This window comes from Thamnophis elegans, chromosome 7, assembly GCF_009769535.1.
Source record: "Thamnophis elegans isolate rThaEle1 chromosome 7, rThaEle1.pri, whole genome shotgun sequence".
In the NCBI taxonomy this organism is placed as follows: domain Eukaryota; kingdom Metazoa; phylum Chordata; class Lepidosauria; order Squamata; family Colubridae; genus Thamnophis; species Thamnophis elegans.
In genome coordinates, this window is record NC_045547.1 from 1248734 (window position 1) to 1272636 (window position 23903).

A 23903-nucleotide genomic window follows, 5' to 3' on the forward strand; every position below is an offset into this window, starting at 1 on the left:
GGGAGAAATGGTCCCTCAGATAGCCTAAAGCCATGCCATGAAAGCCTCTCTAGATCAAAAGCAGAACCTTCAATGCACTCAACACTCAGGCCCTCCTCCCTTTCTCCTTCTCCTCCTCCTCCTCCTCCTCTTCCTCCTCTTCCTCCTCCTCCTCCACCACTACCACCACCACTCTGTAAACCCTACTCTGTTCTAGCACTGATGATGTAACCTTGTTGGGTCATAAAATGTCTGGGGAAAACAGCCAAGCTCAGAAAGCACCAAGGATCCCACAATCCCCCTCTCCACAAACCCCACTCCCTTCTAGCACTGGTGATGTCACCTAGTTGGGTCATGAAATGTCTTCAAGAAAACAACCAACCTCAGGGAGTACTAAGGACCCCCCCATCCTCCTCCTCGTCCTCCTCTTCTTGCTCTTCCTCCTTCTCCTCCCCACAAACTCCCCCCTCTTCTAGCACTGATGATGGTGGTAGTTGGGTCATGAAATGTCTGGAAAAACACAGTCAAGCTCAGAAAACAACAAGGATCCCACCTTCCTCCTCCTCCTCTTCCTCCTCTCCACAAACCCCACTCCCTTCTAGTACTGGTGATATTCCCTAGTTAGGTCATGAAACGCCTGCAAGAAAACCCCCAAGCTCAGAGAACACACGGTTATTTATTTCAGTTCTGAGTACCAAATTGGAGTCCTATTGGCTGGTTTTTTTTTAAAAAAAGAAAAGAAATATAAGCAGCCAGACCTTGTAGTACCTAAAGTAAATGGGAGCAACTAGGCCATTCCAGGTCACAGACAGGAGAAGACATTTAGGAAACACTGATTAATAACAAAGGAGGTAACCAGTGGTGGGTTTCCAAAAATTTTTGGACCTACTCTGTGGATGTGGCCTCCTTTGTGGGAGTGGCTTGCCGGCCATGTGTTCTCTCTCTCCCCTCTCTCTCTCTCTCTCTCTCTCTCTCTCTCTCCTTCCTTTTGTCTCTCTGTCCCTTTTTCCTTTTTTCTTTCATCTCTCTCCCACTTTTTCTTCCTTCCTTTCTTTCTTTCTTTCTTTCTTTCTTCCTTTCTTTCTCTTTCTCTCTTTGTGTGAGGGTGTGTGTGTGTGTGTGTGTATGGTGGGTTTCAAAAAATTTTGGAACCTCTTCTGTAGGTGTGGCCTGCTTTCCGGGTCCACTGGTGGAACCTAATCGGCTCGGTAGATTTGACGAACGGGTTCTACCGAATAGGTGCGAACTGGTAGGAACCCACCTCTGGAGGTAACCAAACTCAAGTATTTGCTCTTCATTGGCTATGCTTCAAATCTGAAAAAATTGCTGTGCTTTTCACCCCTCGCTCAACTCAACTTCCCTGTCTGCCTTCACTTGTCTCCAAGCAAGTCGTAGACGAAAGAGTTTGGCCCCAGAGGACCTCCTCCTAGTTCTATTCCCTGCAGGACCCAGGAGAGGAATATTCCTAGGGCCCACACACCAAAGGACCTTTTCCCTCAAGCCCACCATCTACCGTGGTCCATGCAGACAACCGAGGGACTTGCTTCTCTTGTAAGAAGAAGCTTCTAAAGATCTCCCTTCCTGCTCTGAGAGAAGATGTTTGGCTGAGCCAGCTCTCATCTCATGGTATCCAACTGGGGGAGAAGATGGGGAGAAGATGACTCTGCTTCAGCCCCAGCTGGTCTTCTCCAGCTGGGATAACCACCAAAGGTGAGCTATCCATCCAGCATCCTCTTTCGGGGAGATGCGGCAAGGAGAGATTGACATGGGGAGCAAAAGGAGCCCAAGTTCTCCTCGGAATTTCCGCTTAGGGGAGCTCAGAAATGGCAAATCTTGTCTCATCTTCCGTGACCTTTTCTAAAGTTGTCTTGAACATCTGATATCATTTTACGGATTACAGATTGATAGAGTTGGAAGGGATCTTATAGGTCATCTAGTCCAGCCCCTCCCCTCACCCAAGCAGGAGACCCTACACCATTTCTGACAGAGGGCAGTCCAGTCTCTTCTTGAAAGCTTCCATGGATGAAGCTCCCACAACTTCTGAAGGCAACTTCTGTTCCACTGATTGATTGCTCTCACTGTCAGAAAATTCCTCCTCATTTCCAGGTTGAATCTCTCCTGGATCAGTTTCCATCCATTATTCCTTCTCTGGCCTTCAGGTGCCTTGGAAAAATATTTTCACTTGCTGAGACAGATAGCTGTAACCACTGATAGCCCTGCCTTATGTATCTCCCTAGGACTATGACTTGCTTTAAATAGAACTTCGCCCCAAAAATATCTACCTTCAAAAATCATAGAATCAAAAGGTTGGAAGAGACTTGGGGGATTTTCTAATCCAACCCCCTGTCCAGACCAGAAATCTTCAGACCATCCCAGACAAAGGGCTGTCCAATGTTTGCTGGAAAACCTCCACAACTCCAGAAGACAGGTGTTCCACTCCCTCGTAGCTCTCACAGTCATGAAATACCTCTTCATTTTGAGTTTAGATTTCTCTCTTTTAAGCTTCTGCCTTTTGGTTCTTCTGTTACCTTCAGATGTTCTTCTATTTAACAGAATAACAGAGTTGGAAAGGAGCTTGGAGATCTTCTAATCCAGTTCCCTGCTCAAGCAGGAAACCAATCTCTTCTTAAAAACCTCCAGTGTTGGAGCACCCACAACCTCTGGAGGCAACTTCTGTTCCACTGGTTGATTGTTCTCACTGTCAAATTTCTCCTTAGTTCCAGGTTGAATCTCTCCTTGATTAGTTTTCAACTGTTGCTTCTTGTCCTGCCTTTGGGTGCTTTGGAGAATAAATGGACCTCCTCTTCCTCTGAAGAAGTTCTCCCCATCTTCTGCCCTGGGTCAGCCCTTCATGAATTGAAGCATAGCTATCATGTTTCTGCCTAGCCTTCTCTTCGTTAGGCTAAACATGCCCAAATCTTATAAGTGTTACTGTTATATCTCTTCACTATCTTGACCTTATGTCCTAGATCAAACCTGGGTACCAGAAATTTATCCAGATGTGCTTCCTACTTTTTTTAACCTAAAACTGCAGGTGCAGAAGAAATTCTAGTGTTTATAGACGCTTATAATAAAAGAGAGAAATTCCAGAAATGATCATTGCTTTCCAACACCTTTTAGCGCTGGAGTTGTATAAATGCTTAGAAAATGATAAATATAAATAGAGCAAGATGGGAGAGCAGATATCAAGTAGGCAAAAAAACTCTAACTTCTTGGGAGCAAGTGAGATTCCCAGCACACACTTATTACAACAATTCCTACTGTAACAAAGAAAGTTGATGGAGAAACTTTATTGGAGTGTCTACAGAATACAGAATAACAGAATTGGAAGGGAACTTGGAGGTCTTCTAGTCCAACCCCTTGCTCAAAGAGAAGACCCTATAGGATGTCCAGTCTCTTCTTAGAAGCCTCCAATGATGGAGCACCCACAACTTCTGGAGGCAAGTTGTTCCACTGGTTAATTGTTCTCACTGTCAGAATTTTTTTCCTTAGTTCTAGGCTGGTTCTCCCCTTGCTTACTTTCCATCAGTTGCTTCTTGTTCAACCTTCTGCTGCTTTGGAAAGTAGATTGACCCCCTTGTCTCTGTAGGAGCCACTTAAATATTGGAATACTGCTATCATGTCACCCCTAGTCCTTCTCACCAAGCTCCCACAACTGTTCATCATACATCGTTCCCCTAATCGTCTTTGTTGTGCTTTCATGTACTCTTTCTAGAGTCTCAACATCTTTTTTAAGATAGATCTAGATCTTGACAACCAAAACTAGGTACACACATCCAGAACTTGGAGCTTCTTCACAACCTTCTCCATGAATGTTTGGTGCTCCTTGGAAGAAGCTGTTTCCGGGAAAGGAATATCACCCACTGAAAAATATAAGATGTCCCACTATCATGTCTATCATAGGCTGGTGACTTCCTGAGGAATTAAAATAAAAACATTTTGGTCCAGCTTAGACAATCATAATGTCACCTTCAGGACACAAGAGTTGGAGAAGGCAGGACTGGAGGACTGCTACTTCCTCCTCAGACCATCTATATGCCATGCTGTGTCACCTTAACCATGATAAGATCACTCGTCCTCTTTATGGAATGCAGAGGCAGAACTTGGAAGGGATGCTCCACAGAGCTTCTCAGCAGGTAAAAGTCCAAGAAAACAGAAGAAGAATTAGGTTCTTCTCTCCCAGCTCAGCAAACTAATTCTTCTCACGCTATATTAATTCTAATTCCTTCACATGCCCATTTCTCTCTTCCCAGCTGTCCATTTTCTTCCTGATGGATTCTCAGAACCAAACACAGAAGACAGAATTTATCTTCCTGGCATTCTCCATATTCCAGAGACACCACATCCATTTTTTCTTGGTGTTCCTGGCTGCCTATTTGGTCACCCTGCTGGGCAACCTCATGATCATAACCCTGGTTCTCCTGGATTCCCGTCTCCACACCCCCATGTACTTCTTCCTCAGCCAGCTCTCCTGCTTGGATATCTGCCTTTCTTCTGTGGTGGTACCAAAGATTTTGGTGAGCCTTCTACACCAGCAATACACCATCTCCTACAGCCAGTGCCTGGCACAAGCCTTCTTCCTGATTGGCTTTGCGGGATGTGAGCCGGCACTGCTGGCCATCATGGCCTATGACCGCTATGCCGCCATCTGCCAACCTTTGCACTATGCCCACCTGATGAGGGGCAAGGTCTGCATCCAGCTGTCTGTGGCCACCTGGCTCTGGGGCTTCCTGGACTCAGCCATCCACGTTTCTCTGGCCTCCAAGTTGGAGTTTTGTGACAACCACCAGATTCCTCACATCTTTTGTGATGTCCCCCCTTTCCTGAAAATCGCCTGCAGTGATACCTGGGTCAACGAATTGACCAACCACATCACCAGCATCTTTGTGGGCCTTGTCCCTGTCCTCTTCATCGTCCTGTCCTACTTCTACATTTTGGGCTGCATTTTGCGGATCCGTTCAAACACCGGTAGGCGCAAAGCCTTCTCCACCTGTGCTTCACACCTTGCTGTCGTGATTGTCTGCCTTGGAAATGCCTTTGTGAACTACAACCAACCCAGTGTTGGTTACTCTCTAGAGGTGGACACCTTGATCTCCACCATGTTTTGTATCATCAACCCCCTCCTGAATCCTTTGATCTACAGCCTCCGCAACAAGGAGGTGAAGGGGGCCATGAAGAAGATTCTCGGCTGCCAGAAGGTGGTCTAGCCCTCATCTAAGAGCCAAGGTGGCGCAGTGGTTAGGGTGCAGTACTGCAGGCCACTTCAGCTGACTGCTAGCTGCAGTTCGGCGGTTCAAATCTCACCGGCTCAAGGTTGACTCAGCCTTCCATCCTTCCGAGGTGGGTAAAATGAGGACGCAGACTGTGGGGGCGATATGCTGACTCTGTAAACCGCTTAGAGAGGGCTGAAAGCCCTATGAAGCGGTATATAAGTCTAACTGCTATTGCTATTGCTATCTAGGGCTGAATCTTTTGTAGCATTTCGTGCGTTTCTGCTCCTTAAGAAAAATGAAATTTGTGTACAGGGACTGGAGTAGCAGGACATCCTTAAGATTCCTGCAGAACCTAACCAGACTTTGGGAAAATACTATCACATGTGGTGGACATGTGTAAAAGCAAAGAAATATTGGACAAAAATACATACATGGTTGGAGAAAATGTTAAAACAGCACATAGATTATAAGCCACAAATATTTTTGCTAGGCATAACACCTGAAAAGTATGATAAAGGGAATCTACACTTAATATTACATGCCTTGACAGCAGCACGAATTGTATTTTCACAGTGCTGGAAAAATGAGGAAACACCCACAGAGGATGATGTAAATTTAGATTGTGCAGAAATGGACAGACTGACGCTGAAAATAAAAGAAAAAGAAGATGTCAAGTATTTTTGAACAAGAGGCTTGTTTTATAAATGGTTGGACAGTAGAGGTAGAAATTAGGAGTGGGAAAAGTATTATTGTATAAAAATAAATTGATCCAGGCAATACTCTGTTCACTAAACACGTATGTATGTAATGTGGAAATATATAAATAAACTGTTTAAAGAAAAGATTCCTGCAGAACCGCTCTCAAGGAGAAAACGAATGGAGATTATTTTTCTTCTGAGTAGGTGGGACGTTGCATCTCAGTGAAAATACATTCAAAACCCAGTAATGGGTTAGGATTCCAACCTAAGAGAGGATGGATTTTACAGAATTACAGATTAACAGAGTTGGAAAGGACGGTCTAGTCCTTTTTGTTATTTTTATCTTGTTCCATATCCAGAGTTGGTTTTTTGGGGGGACAGATTAGAGACTGTATAAATTGGATTAACAAAGTAAATAAAAAATATTCCCAAAACTTCTCGATTTTATTCCACTTTGCCTCCAAGTCCAGATGAAAAGGGGCAATGGTGGGAGAGGGGAGAATCTGGGTGAGGGTCCTTGGTGCTCTCTGGGCTTTTTTGGGGGGGGGGGTGCATATGTTTTATGAACTAACTAGGGTATATCATTAATACTACAAGGGGGAGGGGGAAGAGGGGAGTGTGAGGTCCTTGATGTCCTCTGAGCTTGGTGGTTTTCTTGCAGACATTTTGTGACCCAACTAGGTAACATCATCAGTGCTAGAATGGGGTGGGGTTGGAAGAGGAGGAGGAGGAGGAGGAGGAGGAGGAGGAGGAGGAGGAGGAGGAGGAGGAGGATGATGATGACAATTGTGGGGTCCCTGGTGCTCTGGGAACTTGGTTGTTTTCTCGAAGACATTTCATGACCCAACTAGGTAATATCATCAGTGCTAGAACGGAATGGAGTTTGCAGAGAGAGGTGGAGGAGAAGGTGGTGGTGGAGGAGGAGGAGGACTGTGAGGTCCTTGGTTTCCTCTGAGCTTGGTAGTTTTCTTGCAGACATTTTGTAACCCAACTAGGTAACATCATCAGAGCTACAAGGGATGGGGTTAGAAGAGGAGAAGGATGACGACAATGACAATTGTGGGTGTTCTGGTGTTCTGGTACTCTGGGAGCTTGGTGGTTTTCTTGGGGACATATTATGACCCAACTAGATAACACCATCAGTGCTAGAAGAGGATGGGCTTGGAGGAGGACGAGGACAAGGAGGACGAGGACTGTGAAGTCCTTGTGCTCTCTGAGCTTGGTTGTTTACTTGAAGACATTTCATGACCCACCTAGGGAACGTCAGCAGTGCTAGAAGGGAATGCTAGAAGCAAAGCCCTCTCCATTCTAACACTGATGATGTCACCAAGTTTGGAAATGAAACATCTGCAAGAAAACCACCAAGCTCAGAGACCACCAAGGACCTTACAATTCAACCCATAAATAGTCTCTTCCTTCAATTTCTATATCCTACTGTGAGCATCTCAGATGAAGCTGGGAACTCATGCCTCTCTTCTCTGATGGCTTCCTAGGTACCATCTCTTCCCCTCCTTCCTACCCCAATGTCATTCACACAACCCATTATTCCACTGCTCTGACGGGAAACCCAAACTGAGTATGTGACCACCATCCCAAGGCCTGGATGACCTAAGATAGGTCAATGGTTGTCATGGTAGCCATGGAGTCCTGAGCCACACCTAACCCCACAGAGGCCAGATGGACATTATCTAAGGCCATAAATCAGGGATATTTCACTTCTAATCCAGAAATGACATCAAGAGACTCAGGCAGGGAGGTTGCTACGTAGCAGAGAGGCTGGTACAACACCAACTGTCCCAACTGATCCCTAGAGCCCAATTTAATGAACAGTATCTCACATCAAGTAACTTGTGTAGTAGTATCCCTGAAAGCCTTAAGAAACTTCTGGAAGACAATTGCTGCACTTCCACCTGTCACGAGCAAGAAACCAAGAGTGGAATAGAGTTCAAAGGTACTACCACGTTTATTTCATGCTACCTATGTATAAGAAATGGCATCCTTCCCTCAACTCCTGCCCACCTAGCAGATCGAAAGCATGCAAATGTGAGTAGATAAATAGGTACCACTGTGGTGGGAAAGTAACAGCATTCAGTGCACCTTTGGTGTATAACTATGCTGGCCACATAACCATGAAAATGTCTTCAGACAATGCTGGCTCCCTCAGCTAAGAAACAGAGATGAGCATTACCCCCTAGAGTTGGGCACAACTGGACATGAGAAACCTTTACCTTTATATACAAAAATCTGATCTATTAATGGTCAAGGCACCAGATAAGAGTCAATGGAATTCATGGCGGGCTGGGCTTTGTTCTCTTATGCAAGCATAGCAACTCCAAATTGATGGCGCATTTGACCTCCCCCTTGGGCTCTGCCTGGCCATCTCCAACACCATCCCTGCCAAACGGACTTTTGGTTGAAGCCACACCTGAAAGGAGTTCTGACTAGTGGAGTGAAGGAGAAGAGCCTTTTCGGCTGAGGCCCCTGTCTTGTGGAACATTCCGCCACTGCTCCCATCCTTTTAGTCCTCCAGAAGAATATCAAAACCTGGTTCTGCTGGTGGGCTTGGAGCCCAGAGGAGGGGCCCTCACCAATGGAGGTGGTTGATGGGATATAGAATAGAATAGAATAAGAGAGTTGGAAGGGACCTTGGAGGCCTTCTAGTCCAACTCCCTGCTTAAGCAGGAAAGCCTATAGCATTTCAGACAAATGGCTATCCAACCTCTTCTTAAAGACTTCCAGTGTTGGGGCATTCACAGCTTCTGGAGGCAACTTCTGTTCCACTGATTAATTGTTCTAATTGTCAGGAAATTTCTCCTCAGTTCTAAGTTGCTTCTCTCCTTGATTAGTTTCCACCCATTGCTTCTTGTTCTACCCTCAAGTGCCTTGGAGAATAATTTGACTCCCTCTTCTTTGTGGCAACCCCTGAGATATTGGAAGACTGCTATCATGTCTCCCCTAGTCCTTCTTTTCATCAAACGAGACATTCCCAGTTCCTCCAACCGTACTTCATATGTTTCAGACTCCAGTCCCCTAATCCTCTTTGTGGCTCTTCTCTGCACTCTTTCTAGAGTCTCTGCATCTTTTTTACATCCTGGAGACCAAAACTGGATGCCGTATTCCAAGTGTGGCCTTACCAAGGCATTATAAAGTGGTATTAACACTTCATGTGATGTTGGTTCTATCCCTCTGTTTATGCAGCCTAGAACTGTGATGGCTTTTTTGGTGAAGATCTATGATAAAGATCTCATCCCTATGTTGTCCATCTCCTTGGTTCTATGTGAAGTACCCGTGGTTCGTCCATGAGGCCAATGTTGAGAAAAGACACGGACACGAGCTTTCTCGGGATGGAGCGACCCAGATTGGGGTCTGGTAGCCCCTTTTATTGAGATAGGACAAAGGCAGGAGGAGCAATCAGCATGTGATTTAAGACAGCCTGTAAAACTACAATTGCTAATCTACTGCTCAGGGAAGTTCTGTCTATATATGGTCAAATCCTGGAGTCATTGGATAAGGCACATCTAGAGTGAATTATCAGGATGTTATGTTATGCACTATCAGGATGTTATGCTATGAACTATCAGGATGTCAGGATGTTATGGAGTTTGTTTCCTGTGGTTCAGCGTGGCTGCGCATGCCCTATTATGCACTGGGTCATGGGTGACCACCACACCTACACAAGGAGTTATGTGACAACAAGCTGCATGGCATTGGGAGGGGAAAGGGGGAATAGAAAGTTACAGCACAGCATAGGGGGGAGAAAGGGCATGTGTGGGAGTAGCTGGCTCACATAGTTCATGTTACATGAGGCTGCATAGTGAGTCCTGGCCCTTTAGACCGGAAAGATGTTTCTGGTGCAATGTTTTTGCATCCCTGTGTATGTGTGTTTCAGACAGCAGAAACTGCCCTGCACACACACACACGGAATGGATTCCAACAGTTCTAGTTTTAAGCTTTTTAAGAAAAGTAATTGTTTTATATTTGTCTTTTTAGTCTTCACCTCATCAAAGAGATGGGAAGCATATAAATTTAACAAATGAATACATAAACTTTGCTGGACACTTTTCCACGTTGTCTTGATCTCCAGTTCCCCCCCTTTGCGAGAAGCTTGTGAATGGTTTGTTCTTCTGCTTTGTGATGCAAGTCATCTCCAGGGACATCTCAGGTGCCATAAAATGTGTGTCTCTCTTTTTTTGCAAGCATTGGCTCTGTGTGCGACACAGGATGAACGCAGGGCAGGTATGAGACCTCCAATGCCTAAAGGAGGCTGAGAACAAGAAACGAAGACCCTCCTCAAGACAGAAAGGCCAACTGGGGAGTTTTCAAGCAGTAGGAAAAGGAAAGGAAGAAGAAGAAGAAGAAGAAGAAGAAGAAGAAGAAGAAGAAGAAGAAGAAGAAGAAGAAGAAGAGGAGGAGGAGGAGGAGGAGGAGGAGGAGGAGGAGGAGGAGGAGGAGGAGGAGGAGGAGGAGGAGGAGGAGGAGGAGAAGGAGAAGGAGAAGGAGAAGAGGTAGTAGTAGTAGTAGTAGTAGTAGTAGTAGTAGTAGAAGAAGAAGAAAAAAAGTAGTAGGAGGAGGAGGAGGAGAAGGAGAAGGAGAAGAGGTAGTAGTAGTAGTAGTAGTAGTAGTAGTAGTAGTAGTAGAAGAAGAAGAAGAAGAAGAAGAAGAAGAAGAAGAAGAAGAAGCATATCTTCTACCTTCATCCAGGAGACTCTGATCAGGTGAGGAGCACAAGGGGCAAAGAGAAAAGGGGTGGGGGGAGGTGATTGATGCCTGCACCAAGGAACTCTCAGAGTTGAGGTCCACAAGTCTTAAAGTTGCCAAGGTTGGAGATCCCAGGTCTGGAAGATGCATAAACTGCATGTTGTTGGTGAGAAGAAGCTCAACCCTTTTTCATGCCTGATGGGGCAAAGCTTTCTCTCCCCTTCCTCTTCCTCTTCCCTCAGAAGGAGAAAAGGTGTTTTTGTTGAGTAAGCTACTCTTCTGAGAAGAAGTTGGGACAGGTTTTTATCTTGATGGTACAATAGGAAAGCCTCGGAGGGAGGGGGTGAACATCTGGACCCAGATGTCCCAAAAAGACAACTGGACTTTTTTTTACCTTTGCAAATGTTTCTTTTTCAATCCAATTTTTAATTTTTAATATTCTTGACACATATCAATGCATGAATGGTGTCGTAACTGGGTAACATACATTTCAGTACACATAATCTTATTATTCCTAAATATTACATTTGATTTCCATTGTTTGATATTATTCATACATGTCTTTTATTATCACCCTTCCTTTCTGAACTGTCTTTCTGGTTTTTTCTATATCTTAACATATTAACATATAATTATTATTTCCCCCCCACTATTTTCTATCCCTATTTTTTCCCCTTTCATATTGCTATAATATTCAAGGACATGTTTTCCACTTATTTCGTTGTTCATCTTTCCATAGTTAAATCAACATTCCATCCTTCCTTTTTCCATTTTTCAATATCTCTTTATACAGTCTTAGTATCAATCACAATCATGTATACATTTAAGGTATTCATGTTCTTTCCAGTTCTTCAGTCCATATGCTTCTACTATTAATAGACATTTTAGATCAATATATATTTATGTATATATTTCCCTAATCGTGCATTAAGTTCCACTGTTATTCATATTTTTATACATATTTACTAGTACATCTGTTTTTTCCCATTCTTCATATCTATTTATTTTACAATATTATCCTGATATCTATCGCACTGCTAAAATAATAATCCATGTTTTGCTTCTCATCCAAAAAGCTTCTTCAGTCTTTTTCAGAACTGAAGATGCTTCTTGGATGAGAAGCGAAACGTTTTCAAGGAAAAAAATTAAGAAAGTCCAATTGCCTCTTGGAGAAGAAAAAGTATCTTTGGGACCAAGAGGGTCTGGATGATTGATGATTGAGTCTGGACTCTTGTGGCTGCAGGGAAATTTGCACAACTATTAGGATCCCCTCCTAATAATCTCCAACATACTATCTGAGCTATCTGTTAATACTTCATTAGTATCACTGCTAGCATTACTACCTCATGCCACCCCTTCTGTTTAGTTACAATTTTTGGCATGAATTCTTTGTGTAAACCCCCCAAACAGATGAAGGATCTTAGAGGAACACAGTGCATGGAAGGAATTGTGTTGTTCATTTCCAGCTGTGCCCAACAATCCTCATTCTGTGTCTTTGCACAGGGGTGCAAAATCAGGAGTAAGTTAATGTTAAGTTAAGTTAAATGCTAAGTTACACATAGCATGTGTGCCAAATGGCTTTTGGGGAAAGTTAACTGGAGGACACATCTATAATAAACTTCCACCTGACTAGAAGAAACCCAGAATCATTTCTCCTACCTGATGATTATTTTATTCAACACAAAGAATGTTTAATTCTTTCAGTTGCCCTTTGGGAGGTCCAGTGGTTCTCTCATGCGTCTGAAACTTCTCCTTCATGCTGTGATTTGAAGGGAGCAGCTACTACCTGAATTCTGCTGCGGTCCAACATTGTCCACCACAGCTTGATGGATCTCATGGAAGGTGGCAACCAGACCCTGCAGGTGACTGAGTTCTTGTTCCTGGGTTTCTCCGGCATGCCCAGAGGTCAACCGTTCTTCTTTCTGATGTTCCTGGCCATATACCTCATCACCTTGGTGGCCAACGCGGTCATACTCCTTTTGATCCAGGTGGATTCACGCCTCCACAGTCCCATGTACTATTTCCTCAGCCATCTGTCCTGCTTAGACATTTGCTATTCCTCGGTCACCCTCCCCACCATCCTGGTGAACCTCCTGCGCCAGCAGCCCACCATCTCCTACAACGAGTGCATGGCCCAGATGTTCTTCCTCATGACCTTTGCGGGAACTGAATGCGCACTGCTGGCCGTGATGGCCTACGACCGCTATGCGGCCATCTGTGAACCTTTGCGCTATTCTCAACTGATGAGTAAGGAGGTGCGAGTCCCTCTGGCTACAGCTTCATGGGTCTGGGGCCTTCTCGACTCAGCCATTCACACTGCACTGGCCACCGATTTGGCCTTCTGTGGAGCCAACAAGATCCATCACATCTTCTGTGATGTCCCTCCACTCTTGAAAATTGCTTGTAGCGACACTTATATCAACGAGATGGCTCTTCACACAGCAAGTGTCTTTGTGGGTCTCAGCCCTTTCCTTCTTGTTGTCATTTCATACGTCTACATCCTATCTACAATTCTGAAGATCCGTTCCAGCACTGGAAGGAGAAAGACCTTCTCCACCTGTGCTGCCCATTTGATTACGGTCATTGTCTACTTTGGGATGGCCAACTTGAATTACAACCGTCCCAGTGCGGGCTACTCCTTGGGGGTGGACACCCTAGTTTCCACCCTGTATTGTATCATCACCCCCATGCTGAACCCCCTAATCTACAGCCTCCGAAACAAGGAGGTCAAAGGGGCCCTACAAAAACTTCTGGGCACTCAGGAGAAGGAAGATGCATCTCCTGGAAAGCAGTGAAGAAAAACTGGATTGCCTTCCTTCTCTCTCTGCTTATCCTGCTCTGTAAAGTAGCAGCTGTTGGGTGGGAAGGGGGCACAGAGGGAAAGGAAGGGTGGGAGATTCTAGAGAGTGGCTACCCTTGGTCTCTACCTCTTCATCTGCAGGCTCTGCTGTGTCTTGTCTAGCTCCCCTCTGCTGTCCCATCATTGGAGGCTTTTAAGAATAGACTAGATAGCCACTTGTCTAGAATGGTATAGGGCTGGCTGCTTGAGCAGGGGGCTGGATTAGAAGACCTTCCAAGGTCCCTTCGAACTCTGTGACCCTGAGTGGCTGTCCTACGTGTCTTCCTCTTCATCTCCAGGCTGTGCTGCCTCTTTTCTCGCTCCCCTCCTTGGGAAGTGCTCCTTCCTTCCTGGGAACCTGCCACTTCACTGTAATCCATCACACCAGCATTCACTCTGCAGGCACCGCCCGTCACACAATGGCAAAGAAGGTGATGAAAAGGCTGGAATTCACTTTGTCTACAATTTAAAGGAAATTTAAACTGAAAGGGAATGATGCACCATTGGTGTACAAGGCCAAATAAATTCTGTAAGGTATATAAAGGCACCTCTAATCACTGCTGAGAAAGTAAAAGGGGGAGGGGCATTTTATCATGCAGGGTGGACTTGTGAAAAAGGAAAGGGGAAAAGAGAGGAAAGGGAAAAGGGAGGGGAAGAGAGGGAAGAGAAGGGAAGGGAAATGGAAAGGGAAGGGAAAGGGTAGCGGAAGGGAAGGGAAGACAAGGTAACAGAAAGGAAAGGAAGTGGGAGGAAAGAAAAGAAAGGAAAGGAAGTTGAAGGGAAGGAAGGGGGAGGGAAGGAAAGGAAGTGGGAGGAAAGAAAGTGGAGGGGAGGGGAGGAGAGGGGAGGGGAGGGGGGAAGATGTTGATAAAAATCTTCTCTAGAGGAATTATGAATGCAATTATAAGTTTACCTCTTACTGTACGCTTACAACATGCTTCTTTCGAAAGCGCATTTTGTTTAATTATTAATATCATAAACCATAAGTTATTTCTTTCTGTTTCACGCAAAATCCCATAAGGGTTTCCAGTTGGTAATAAAGATAGATATTGTCTTTAATTTGAGGAAGGAAGTGAATTTAGCCACCTCTGCAAGTTCCAACATTTTCACTTTCATCATTTGTACACAATCCTGTTTCAAAACTAGTCTTACGGTGTTCAAAACTGTAGATTATTTTGTCTAGTTTAAATCTTTCTAATAATTCTAAATTTTAAAAAACACGTAAAATTCTGTTCCTCTACCACCAGTTCTTCTCTTGTTTTTATGTGAATTCCCCTTGACAAAATTGTGGCCATTTGTGTTTCTCCATTATTTCTCCTCTACAAAATGCTCCCCTACATGAAATAAAACCTTTGAAATTCTTTGGACCGCTGTGTTTATTGGAGGCCACAATCCTTCCACCGAATGGTCATCCAGACGTTCCTTCCGTGTGACTTGTGCTAACCACCACTCTCCGGTCACACAACCTGGGTGGTCAGCAAGATAATTGGAGATGGACTAGAAGACCTCCAAGGTCCCTTCCAACTCTGCTATTCTATTTTGCGTGGGCCGTGGCCCAAGTTTCCAGTTCCCAGACTTTATTCTGAAATTCCAAAGTTTTCAGCAAGGAACTCCCAAATGGGAATCATGTCGATGCTTTGTTTTTTTCTTTTCTGATGCAAGCCGTCCCCAGGGACACACCGGAGGCCATAAAAACTGTGTCTCTTCTTTCAGCAACAACAGTAGACATGTATACCGCCCCATCCTGCTTTACATCACCCTCTGGGCAGTTTATAACGTATAAGTGTTCTTTATTTTGCCCCCAACAATCAGGGTCCTTATTTTACTGATCTCAGAAGGATGGAAGGCTGAATCAACCTTGAGCCCCATCAGGATCAAACTCCTGGCAGTGGGCAGAGTCAGCCTGCAGTCCTGCCTTTTAACACTGCTCCGCCTTGGGGATTTTGCAAGCAGTAGACAAAGGAAAGAGAGGAGGAGATCACACCTGCCAGCTTCATCCAGGAGTCTTCGACCAGGTGAGGAACAGATCAGGGCCAAAGGGCTTCAGATCCAGCAAGAGGGGAGAGTGTGGGAAGGGATTAATGCACGGACCAAAGATTTCAGGTGCACCTCAACACCAGCCGCTGTCAGGAAAAAGTCTAAATTACGTGTTGCTGGTGAGAAGAAGCTCACTTCTTTTTTAAAAAAAATGCCTTCTCCCTCCCTCCTCTTCCGTCCCCCACCCCGAGGTGAGGGCCTTTTCTCTTTGGGGTGGGGGACGGGAGAGGAGGGAGAGAGAAAGCTTTGGCCCACCAGGCATTTAAAAAAAGAGGCAAGCTTCTTCTCACCAGCAACATGAACTCTTAACCCAACTCTTAATCTAAGAATTAACAGTGTTTGAAGAAAAACAAGGATATAGTGCTGGCTAGCATGCTTCAAGTAAGCAATCTTATGTCAGAATAGAGCTGGAAGGGATCTCAGCGTGGCTTCCACTCCTTCAGTGAACAGATAGGAGATCAGTTAGCTGTTTAAAATACTTTAAAAATAACGGGTGCTACAACTCGATTGAGAATCCAGTAAGTCTCCTGGTTTGGGCTCCAGCCCTACTGCCCCCATACTGTGATGGGACTATCTGCATTCACCTGCTAATAGCCGTTGATACTTCATTAATATCACCCCTTATAAATTGTGTTAGTGAATTTGTGGGTGTATGGGTGAATCCCTGGTGTGAACCCTGAAAAAAAGGTAAAGGATCCTGGATGAACACAGGAATTCTGTGGAAGGAATTCAGATTCTCAGCCCCAATTTCTTCCCTCATGAATGATCCCCATTCTGCCTTTTTGAACAGAATTGCTGATATTTTTTTTTATTCATGCAAAGCATTGTTTAATTATTCCAGAAAGCCTTTGGGGAATTCTAGAGGTTCACTCCTGCTTGTGAAGCTTCTTCTTCATGCTGTGATTTGAAAGCGGAGGCTACCCTTGAATTCTAACTCTTGATGGACCTCATGGAAAGTGTCAATCAGACCCTGCAGGTGACGGAGTTCTTGTTCCTGGGTTTCTCTGGCATGCCCAGAGGACGCCCCTTCCTCTTTCTGCTGTTCCTGGCCATCTACCTCATCACCTTGGTGGCCAACTCAATGATATTCCTCTTGATCCAGGTGGATTCACGCCTCCATAGTCCCATGTACTATTTCCTTAGCCATCTGTCCTGCTTAGACATTTGCTATCCCTCAGTCACCCTCCCCAACATCCTGGTGAACCTCCTGCGCCAAGAACCCACCATCTCCTACAACGAGTGCATGGCCCAGATGTTCCTCCTCATGAGCTTTGCAGGAACTGAATCCACACTGCTGGCCGTGATGGCCTATGACCGCTATGCGGCCATTTGTGAGCCTTTGCACTATTCTCAACTGATGAGTAAGGAGGTGCGAGTCCCTCTGGCTACAGCTTCATGGGTCTGGGGCCTTCTCAACTCAGCCATTCACACAGCCCTGGCCACCAATTTGGCCTTCTGTGGAGCCAACAAGATCCATCACATCTTCTGTGATGTCCCTCCACTCTTGAAAATTGCTTGTAGCGACACTTATGTCAACGAAATGGCTCTTCACACAGCAACTGTCTTTGTGGGTCTCAGCCCTTTCCTCCTTGTTGTCATTTCATACGTCTACATCTTATCTACAATTCTGAAGATCCGTTCCAGCACTGGAAGGAGAAAGACCTTCTCCACATGTGCTGCCCACTTGACTACCGTCATCGTCTACTTTGGGATGGCCAACTTGAATTACAACCGGCCCAGTGCGGACTACTCCTTAGAGGTGGACACCCTAGTTTCCACCCTGTATTGTATTCCCACCCCCATGCTGAACCCCCTAATCTACAGCCTCCGAAACAAGGAGGTCAAAGGGGCCCTACAAAAACTTCTGGGCACTCAGGAGAAGGAAGATGCATCTCCTGGAAAGCAGTGAAGAAAAACTGGATTGCTTTCCTTCCCTCTCTGCTTATCCAGGTCTGTAAAGTAGCAGCTGTTGGAAGGGAAGGGGGCACACAGGGAAAGGAAGGGTGGGAGATTCTAGAGAGTGGCTATCTAGGATTATTTGGTGCATTTGGCAACAAAATGTGATGAAAAAACTGAAGATGTTCTTCAAACACAAAATAAGAATATTGAAATTCAAAAAATTGAAATGGAAGATGAACATAAAGAGATTGAGCCTGTTGATATTCGTGACAATTGGTTTATTACTGAGGGAGAAAGGAGTGGAATATTTGAAGAGGAATTAAATGCAGAGGAAATTTATTTCAAAGGACAGAAGAAGAAAGCATTAAAGAATTTATTGACTATGAAATACGATTTGCAAAATCTTTGATAACACTGCTGATAATTAAAGATAAGCTGAAAAAGGAAACAGAAGGAGGGTGTCAATATTATATGAGAGACTATAAACAAGGAGTTGCTAAGAGGAGTCCATACAGATTTCTTTAAGAAGATGTTTGGAGGACTGGATCCACAAATGGCAGAAAACATAGGATTATTTTGCTATTGGAGAGATACAGGTTGATAGATGGAAGAGTATGATTTAAAACTAAACATAGTTAAATTCAGTGATAATAGGTATAGTTAAATAAAAATTGATAATGATAGTAATGTGTACAATGTTGAACTGTTATGATAAGTAATAATTGGATATGAATATTGAATGTTACCCCTGAAGGGAAGGTTAGAAATATTTTTGGATTATATATAAAGGTTATTAATAACACTAACATTAAAAAAGAACAAAATTAGACACAGCTAAGTTTTAACTAATAGGGGGGAAAATGTTATGATATAGGATATAGTTAAATAAAGAAAGGATAATGATAATAAATTATATACATGGAGGATTAGAAAATTTTGGTACTAAATATTTTGGATGTTTAGCTAAAACAGGATATGAGGATTTAATGTTAAGGGAGGATTTTATAAATAAGCAAATGAAATGCCAGCATGTGGTTATGTATTAACTCTTGGTATATTTTATGATGAAGGACGTTTAAATAATTATAGTCAAATAGAAGTGGAGGCATGATGATGGTAATATAATAAATATTTGAGTTGAGATATTAGACTTGATATGAATTATATTTGATGACAGAGATGCACAAAAACCTTTTGTAACCAGCTGATACACTTTCTACAGTATGTAAAGAAGGAGGATTTGTATGTTTGTTTTGAAAATATTTTTTTTAAAAAACTGTAGATTATTTTGTCTAGTTTAAATCTTTCTAATAATTCTAATTTTTTTTTTAAAACACGTAAAATTCTATTCCTCTACCACCAGTTCTTCTCTTATTTTTATGTGAATTCCCCTTGACAAAATTGTGGTATGATAAGTTAGCCATTTGTGTTTCTCCATTATTTCTCCTCTACAAAATGCTTATCTAAATGAAATAAAATCTTTGAAATTCTTTGTACCGCTGTGTTTATTGGAGGTCCATGTGACTTGTGCTAACCACCACTCTCTGGGTCACACAACCTGGATGGGCAGCAAGATAATTGGGTTGAACATCATTGGGCAGAGAAGAGATTGCGATTGTTGACATTTCCATAAAGCTCTTGATCCAGCTGGATTCACGCCTCCATAGTCCCATGTACTATTTCCTTAGCCACTTGTCCTGCTTGGACATTTGCTATTCCTCGGTCACCCTTCCCACCGTCCTGGTGACGCTCCTGCACCAGCAGCCCACCATCTCCTACAATGATTGCATGGCCCAGATGTTCTTCCTCATGAGCTTTGTGGGAACTGAATGCGCACTGCTGGCCGTGATGGCCTACGGTCACTATGCGGCCATCTGTAAACCTCTGTAAACTCATGAGAACTAGGGTTCGAGTCCCTCTGGCTACAGCTTCATGGATCTGGAGCATGGTTGACTCTGCCATTCTGACCACTTTGACCACTGATTTGGCCTTCTGTGGCAACAACCAGATCCATAACATCTTCTGCGATGTCCCCCCACTCTTGAAAATTGTTTGCAATGACACCTATATCAATGAGATGACTCTTCACACAGCAAGTATCGTTGTGGGTCTGAGCCCTTTCCTCCTTGTCATCATTTCATACGTCTACATCTTATCTACAGTTCTGAAGATCCGTTCTAGACCTTCTCCACCTGTGCTGCCCACTTGATTACGGTCATTGTCTACTTTGGGATGATCAACTTGAATTACAACCATCCCAGACTGCAGTTCTGCAGTTCGGCTGTTCAAATCTCACCAGCTCAAGGTTGACTCAGCCTTCCATCCTTCCGAGGTGGGTAAAATGAGGACCCGGATTGTTGTTGGGGGCAATATGCTGACTCTGTAAACCGCTTAGAGAGGGCTGAAAGCCCTACGAAGCGGTATATAAGTCTAACTGCTATTGCTATTGCTAGATGCTTGGTGTCTGCCCCTCCTCCCGGGGGTGGGGGGGTGGGAGAGATCAATAGACTTGGGAGTCTTTGAGAAAATGGGAGACTATGGATACAGAACAGCACCATTATGCATTGTTCTGGAGTCTGCAAAGGAATCAACAAATGTTGAAAGACTGAGTTGCGACAAGCTCTTGCACCTAAACCTACCGCTCCTTCGACTCCCGCACCCTATAAGGGACTTTTACCCCCTTGCAGAGCATGTGTCAGCCATGCCTCCTTCAGTAACCAAGAAAGAAAACTCCCAACTCCATTGTTTGTGGAATTAAAAAGTGCTTTTACTGGTTATGAAAAGATAGTAAAGCAAGAAATGAGCCAGAAATGTACGAACACGTACATATCAAATGATAACCCAGCCCCCTCCCTCTAACAACACCCACCCCAGTGTCCAATCTGCAACTCCCTAATAGCAATAGCAATAGCAGTTAGACTTATATACCGCTTCATGGGGCTTTCAGCCCTCTCTAAGCGGTTTACAGAGTCAGCATATCACCCCCACAGTCTGGGTCCTCATTTCACCCACCTCGGAAGGATGGAAGGCTGAGTCAACCTTGAGCCGGTGAGATTTGAACCGCTGAACTGCAGATAGCAGTCAGCTGAAGTGGCCTGCAGTACTAAACCCTAACCACTGCGCCACCTAAGGTGTCATGGGGGTTGCATCTCCAGACAGCGTCATCAGGTTGGTATTCAGGATGGTTGGCCTTGACCAGGTCCAAACACCGACCATCAGCATGCACAGAAGATAGTGAGAAGAAAACTCCCTTTGCCATATCACCTCCTGTGCCATTCATTCCCATCCCAAATACCATGCCCCCACCCTCCCCGTTTCTACGGCAGCCGATAGCAAGTAAGGGAAGCAGAGGCTGACATCCTGTGTCTACTGGAAGTGGGGAGCCTCAGGACGTCCTTGTTTATACTCCTGGTTTATGCTGTGATGCTGATAGTAGTGTCCACAAGTCATAAAAGGTTCAAGGTTCCCCACCCTTGTGCTACAGAGGGAGACGAGATGGAATGTTGTTGCAGAATAGCAAAAAGAAATCAAAAATCTTTTTTTAATAATGTAAATAAAGGTACTGATTTCTTTTTTTTAAATATACTTTTTTATTTTCCACATTCATAACATATAATCAAATGTATACTATTACATAGCCCATATCCTATTGTATTAAGTAGTAATTACATCACTTCCTCTTGTCATCAATGCCCAGAAAGATAAAAACCCATTATTAGCTCTTCTGCTCTCCATACACCTCTTTCTTCTACCTCTCTCCTACCTCCTTTCTTCCCTCCATCATCCTCTTCTACTCTACTTCCCCTTCCTTTCTCCTTCTCCTCTCCCTTCATTCCACTCCTCCTTATCCTCTTCATCTCCCCCCCTTACCCTCTCTCCTATCCCTCTCTTCCTATTTTTCTTCTCTCCTTTCCCACTCTTCCTCTCATTCACTTGGTGTATTTCAGCTTCTGAGCAAACTACACTCTATGTTGATGGTATTTATGCTTCCATATCAATATGCTTAACATATCTTAGTTTTAAAGAAAAAATAAGAGAAGACAGTATACATGTGCAATCATATTACATTAAAATCTAACACCTCTTGTCAAGCCTAATATTCATCCCTCCCTCCCACCCTGCCCCCCAGCCTTCCCTCCCCCGACTTCCCAGAACCCATCAACGGCATAAATCTTTAACAAAAACAGTCTAAAATACATTGGAAAAAAGAATAAAAAATTGATAACATCTTTACATTGAACTTAGCTCCTCCTTGCTAAACTAACTTTAAACAAATTAAATCATTCCTGATCTTAAGCATAAGCTATCTGGAATTTCTTAGTCCCATATTTATTTTGTATATAATCCAACCATTTTTTCCAGTCTCGTTTTATCTCTCGTTTGAGTGGTCCTTAAGGTATGCAGATATTTTAGCCATCTCGGCTAAATTTGTGACTTTAAATGTCCATTCTTGAATTGTAGGCAAGTCTTCCTTCTTCCAATATTGCACCACCAACAATCTAGCTGCAGTTATTAAGTGCAAAATCAAATTAATCTCTACAGCTGTACAATCAGTAATTACACCTAACAAAAATAACTGAGGGGTAAACTTTATCCTTTTTTTTAAGAACATTAAAGGTACTGATTTCAAAATAGTTTGGGGTGCAAGTAAACCTGTCATTTGTTCATTCGTTCATTCGGTTCGTTTGTTAACCATCTCACCAACACAAGAACTTATTTTATACAATATAATAGTGAACTCAAAAAAAAGTCAAGAGAAAATGCAAACTATTTTGGATGAAATAAAATAGAAAAGAAGCTAAAGAGAATATAGGCATTTCTTAACATACCCTCTTCATATCCGCATAGCAGAATATTCCAACAGCAAAGGATAATCCCCCACCCCGCATGGGTTCTTCCCAGACAGCACAAGAAATGTTGATCGTCAGTAAGTGAATGAAAATTATGCTGTTCTCCTGCAGCCGAGAACCTTCTTCAGGGCCCCCTTCACCTCCTTGTTGCGAAGGCTGTAGATCAAGGGATTCAACATGGGGGTGACGACGCAAAACATGATGGAGATGAAGGTGTCCACCTCCAGAGAGTAGCCAGCACTGGGCTGGTTGTAGTTCACGAAAGCGTTTCCCACAAAGAGAGTCACTACAGCAAGGTGTGAAGCACAGGTGGAGAAGGCTTTGCGGCGTCCGATCTTGGAGCGGATCTGCAGGATGGAGGACAAAATGTAGAAATAGGACAGGACGATGAGCAGAAGAGGGACAAGACCCACAAAGGTGCCAGTGATGTGAGTGACCAACTCATTGACAGAAGTATCACTGCAGGCGATTTTCAGTAATGGGGGAACATCACAAAAGATGTGAGGAACATTGTTGTTTCCACAAAACTCCAACCTGGAGGCCAGAGCAGTGTAGATAGAGGAGTCCAGGAAGCCCCAGAGCCAGATGGCCACAGATAGCTGGACACACAACTTGCCCCTCATCAGGTGGGCATAGTGTAAAGGTTGGCAGATGGCGGCGTAGCGGTCATAGGCCATAACAGCCAGCAGTGCCGGCTCACATCCCGCAAAGCCAATCAGGAAGAAGGCTTGTGCCAGGCACTGGTTGTAGGAGATGGTGTATTGCTGGCGTAGGAAGTTCACCAAGATCTTTGGTACCATCACAGAAGAAAGGCAGATATCGAAGCAGGAGAGCTGGCTGAGGAAGAAGTACATGGGGGTGTGAAGGCAGGAATCCAGGAGAACCAGGCTTATGATCATGAGGTTGCCCATCAGCGTGGCCAAATAGGCAGCCAGGAACACCAAGAAAAGGTGGACCTGGTGGCTCAAAAGGTTGGAGAAGCCAAGGAGGATGAATTCTGTCCCTTTGGTTTTGTTCTGTGAATCCATGAGGAAGAAAGGGGACAGCTGGGAAGAGAGAGAAACACACGGAAGAAGCACAGTGAGAAAGAGATTGCTCTTCCAATCTGTGCAGAATGAAATTTGAAGGATTCCTTATAACTGAAGATAATCTGCATTAAGGGTCAAATATATAGAGGTGGGTGTTTTGGGTCCTTCCTTCCTTCCTTCCTTCCTTCCTTCCTTCCCTCCTGCCCTGCCCTTCCTTCTTGATTCTTGGGATTTCTGTCCCTTCCAAGCTTAGCATCAAACCATTTAGCAGAGCCAACACCCTTTCCAACTCTATTATTCTGTTATTTTGAATTAGAATCAGCACCAGGGTGATGTCAAGGAAACAGTCAGCCCACTAAATAGAGAAGAAGGCAAGGAAGTGACAGGCAGCAGAGAGAAAGCAGAGCTGCTCAACTCATTCTTTGCATCCGTCTTCACTCGAAAAGAAACTGTAGCCTATAACAGTAAAAGGCAGACTAGAAATAAAAATTTAAAAAGAAAGAAAATGATAAGAGAGCATTGTCAGATTTTATGAATATAAATCACTGGGACCTAATGGATTACACCCCAGAGTTCTGAAGGAGCTGGCAGATGTTATATCACAATCATTGTATCGTATATTTAAAAACTCTGATACAAGCTACATATTTATCAATAAATGT

The 23903-nt window shown here is 44.0% G+C and overlaps 5 protein-coding genes across 5 annotated transcripts; 4 read left to right on the forward strand and 1 right to left on the reverse strand.

The window, feature by feature from the left end:
• Window positions 1–4250: 4250 nt before the first annotated feature.
• Window positions 4251–5186, forward strand: LOC116511190 (olfactory receptor 5V1-like). Its single transcript, XM_032221058.1, has one exon. The coding sequence runs from the start codon at window positions 4251–4253 to the stop codon at window positions 5184–5186; it is 936 nt and encodes a 311-aa protein (XP_032076949.1).
• A 7237-nt stretch (window positions 5187–12423) lies between these two features.
• Window positions 12424–13383, forward strand: LOC116511191 (olfactory receptor 5V1-like). The gene has a single exon (XM_032221059.1). The coding sequence runs from the start codon at window positions 12424–12426 to the stop codon at window positions 13381–13383; it is 960 nt and encodes a 319-aa protein (XP_032076950.1).
• A 3030-nt stretch (window positions 13384–16413) lies between these two features.
• Window positions 16414–17373, forward strand: LOC116511192 (olfactory receptor 5V1-like). Its single transcript, XM_032221061.1, has one exon. It carries the CDS (start codon window positions 16414–16416, stop codon window positions 17371–17373), a length of 960 nt encoding a protein of 319 aa, XP_032076952.1.
• A 667-nt stretch (window positions 17374–18040) lies between these two features.
• LOC116511193 (olfactory receptor 5V1-like) lies at window positions 18041–22298 on the forward strand. The gene is given in 6 exon segments (XM_032221062.1): window positions 18041–18046; window positions 18999–19249; window positions 19251–19540; window positions 19543–19621; window positions 21280–21334; window positions 22212–22298. Coding segments are annotated over 6 exon segments (768 nt in total).
• Window positions 22299–22305: 7 nt separating this feature from the next.
• Window positions 22306–23253, reverse strand: LOC116511194 (olfactory receptor 5V1-like). The gene has a single exon (XM_032221063.1). The coding sequence runs from the start codon at window positions 23239–23241 to the stop codon at window positions 22306–22308; it is 936 nt and encodes a 311-aa protein (XP_032076954.1). The 5' UTR covers window positions 23242–23253.
• Between the last annotated feature and the right edge of the window lie 650 nt (window positions 23254–23903).

What these genes read in the sequence shown, in the direction of transcription:
- LOC116511191 (XM_032221059.1), top strand. Translation starts at nt 12,424, where the DNA reads ATGGAAGGTGGCAACCAGACCCTGCAGGTGACTGAGTTCTTGTTCCTG.
- LOC116511194 (XM_032221063.1), bottom strand. Translation starts at nt 23,241, where the DNA reads ATGGATTCACAGAACAAAACCAAAGGGACAGAATTCATCCTCCTTGGC.
- LOC116511192 (XM_032221061.1), top strand. Translation starts at nt 16,414, where the DNA reads ATGGAAAGTGTCAATCAGACCCTGCAGGTGACGGAGTTCTTGTTCCTG.
- LOC116511190 (XM_032221058.1), top strand. Translation starts at nt 4,251, where the DNA reads ATGGATTCTCAGAACCAAACACAGAAGACAGAATTTATCTTCCTGGCA.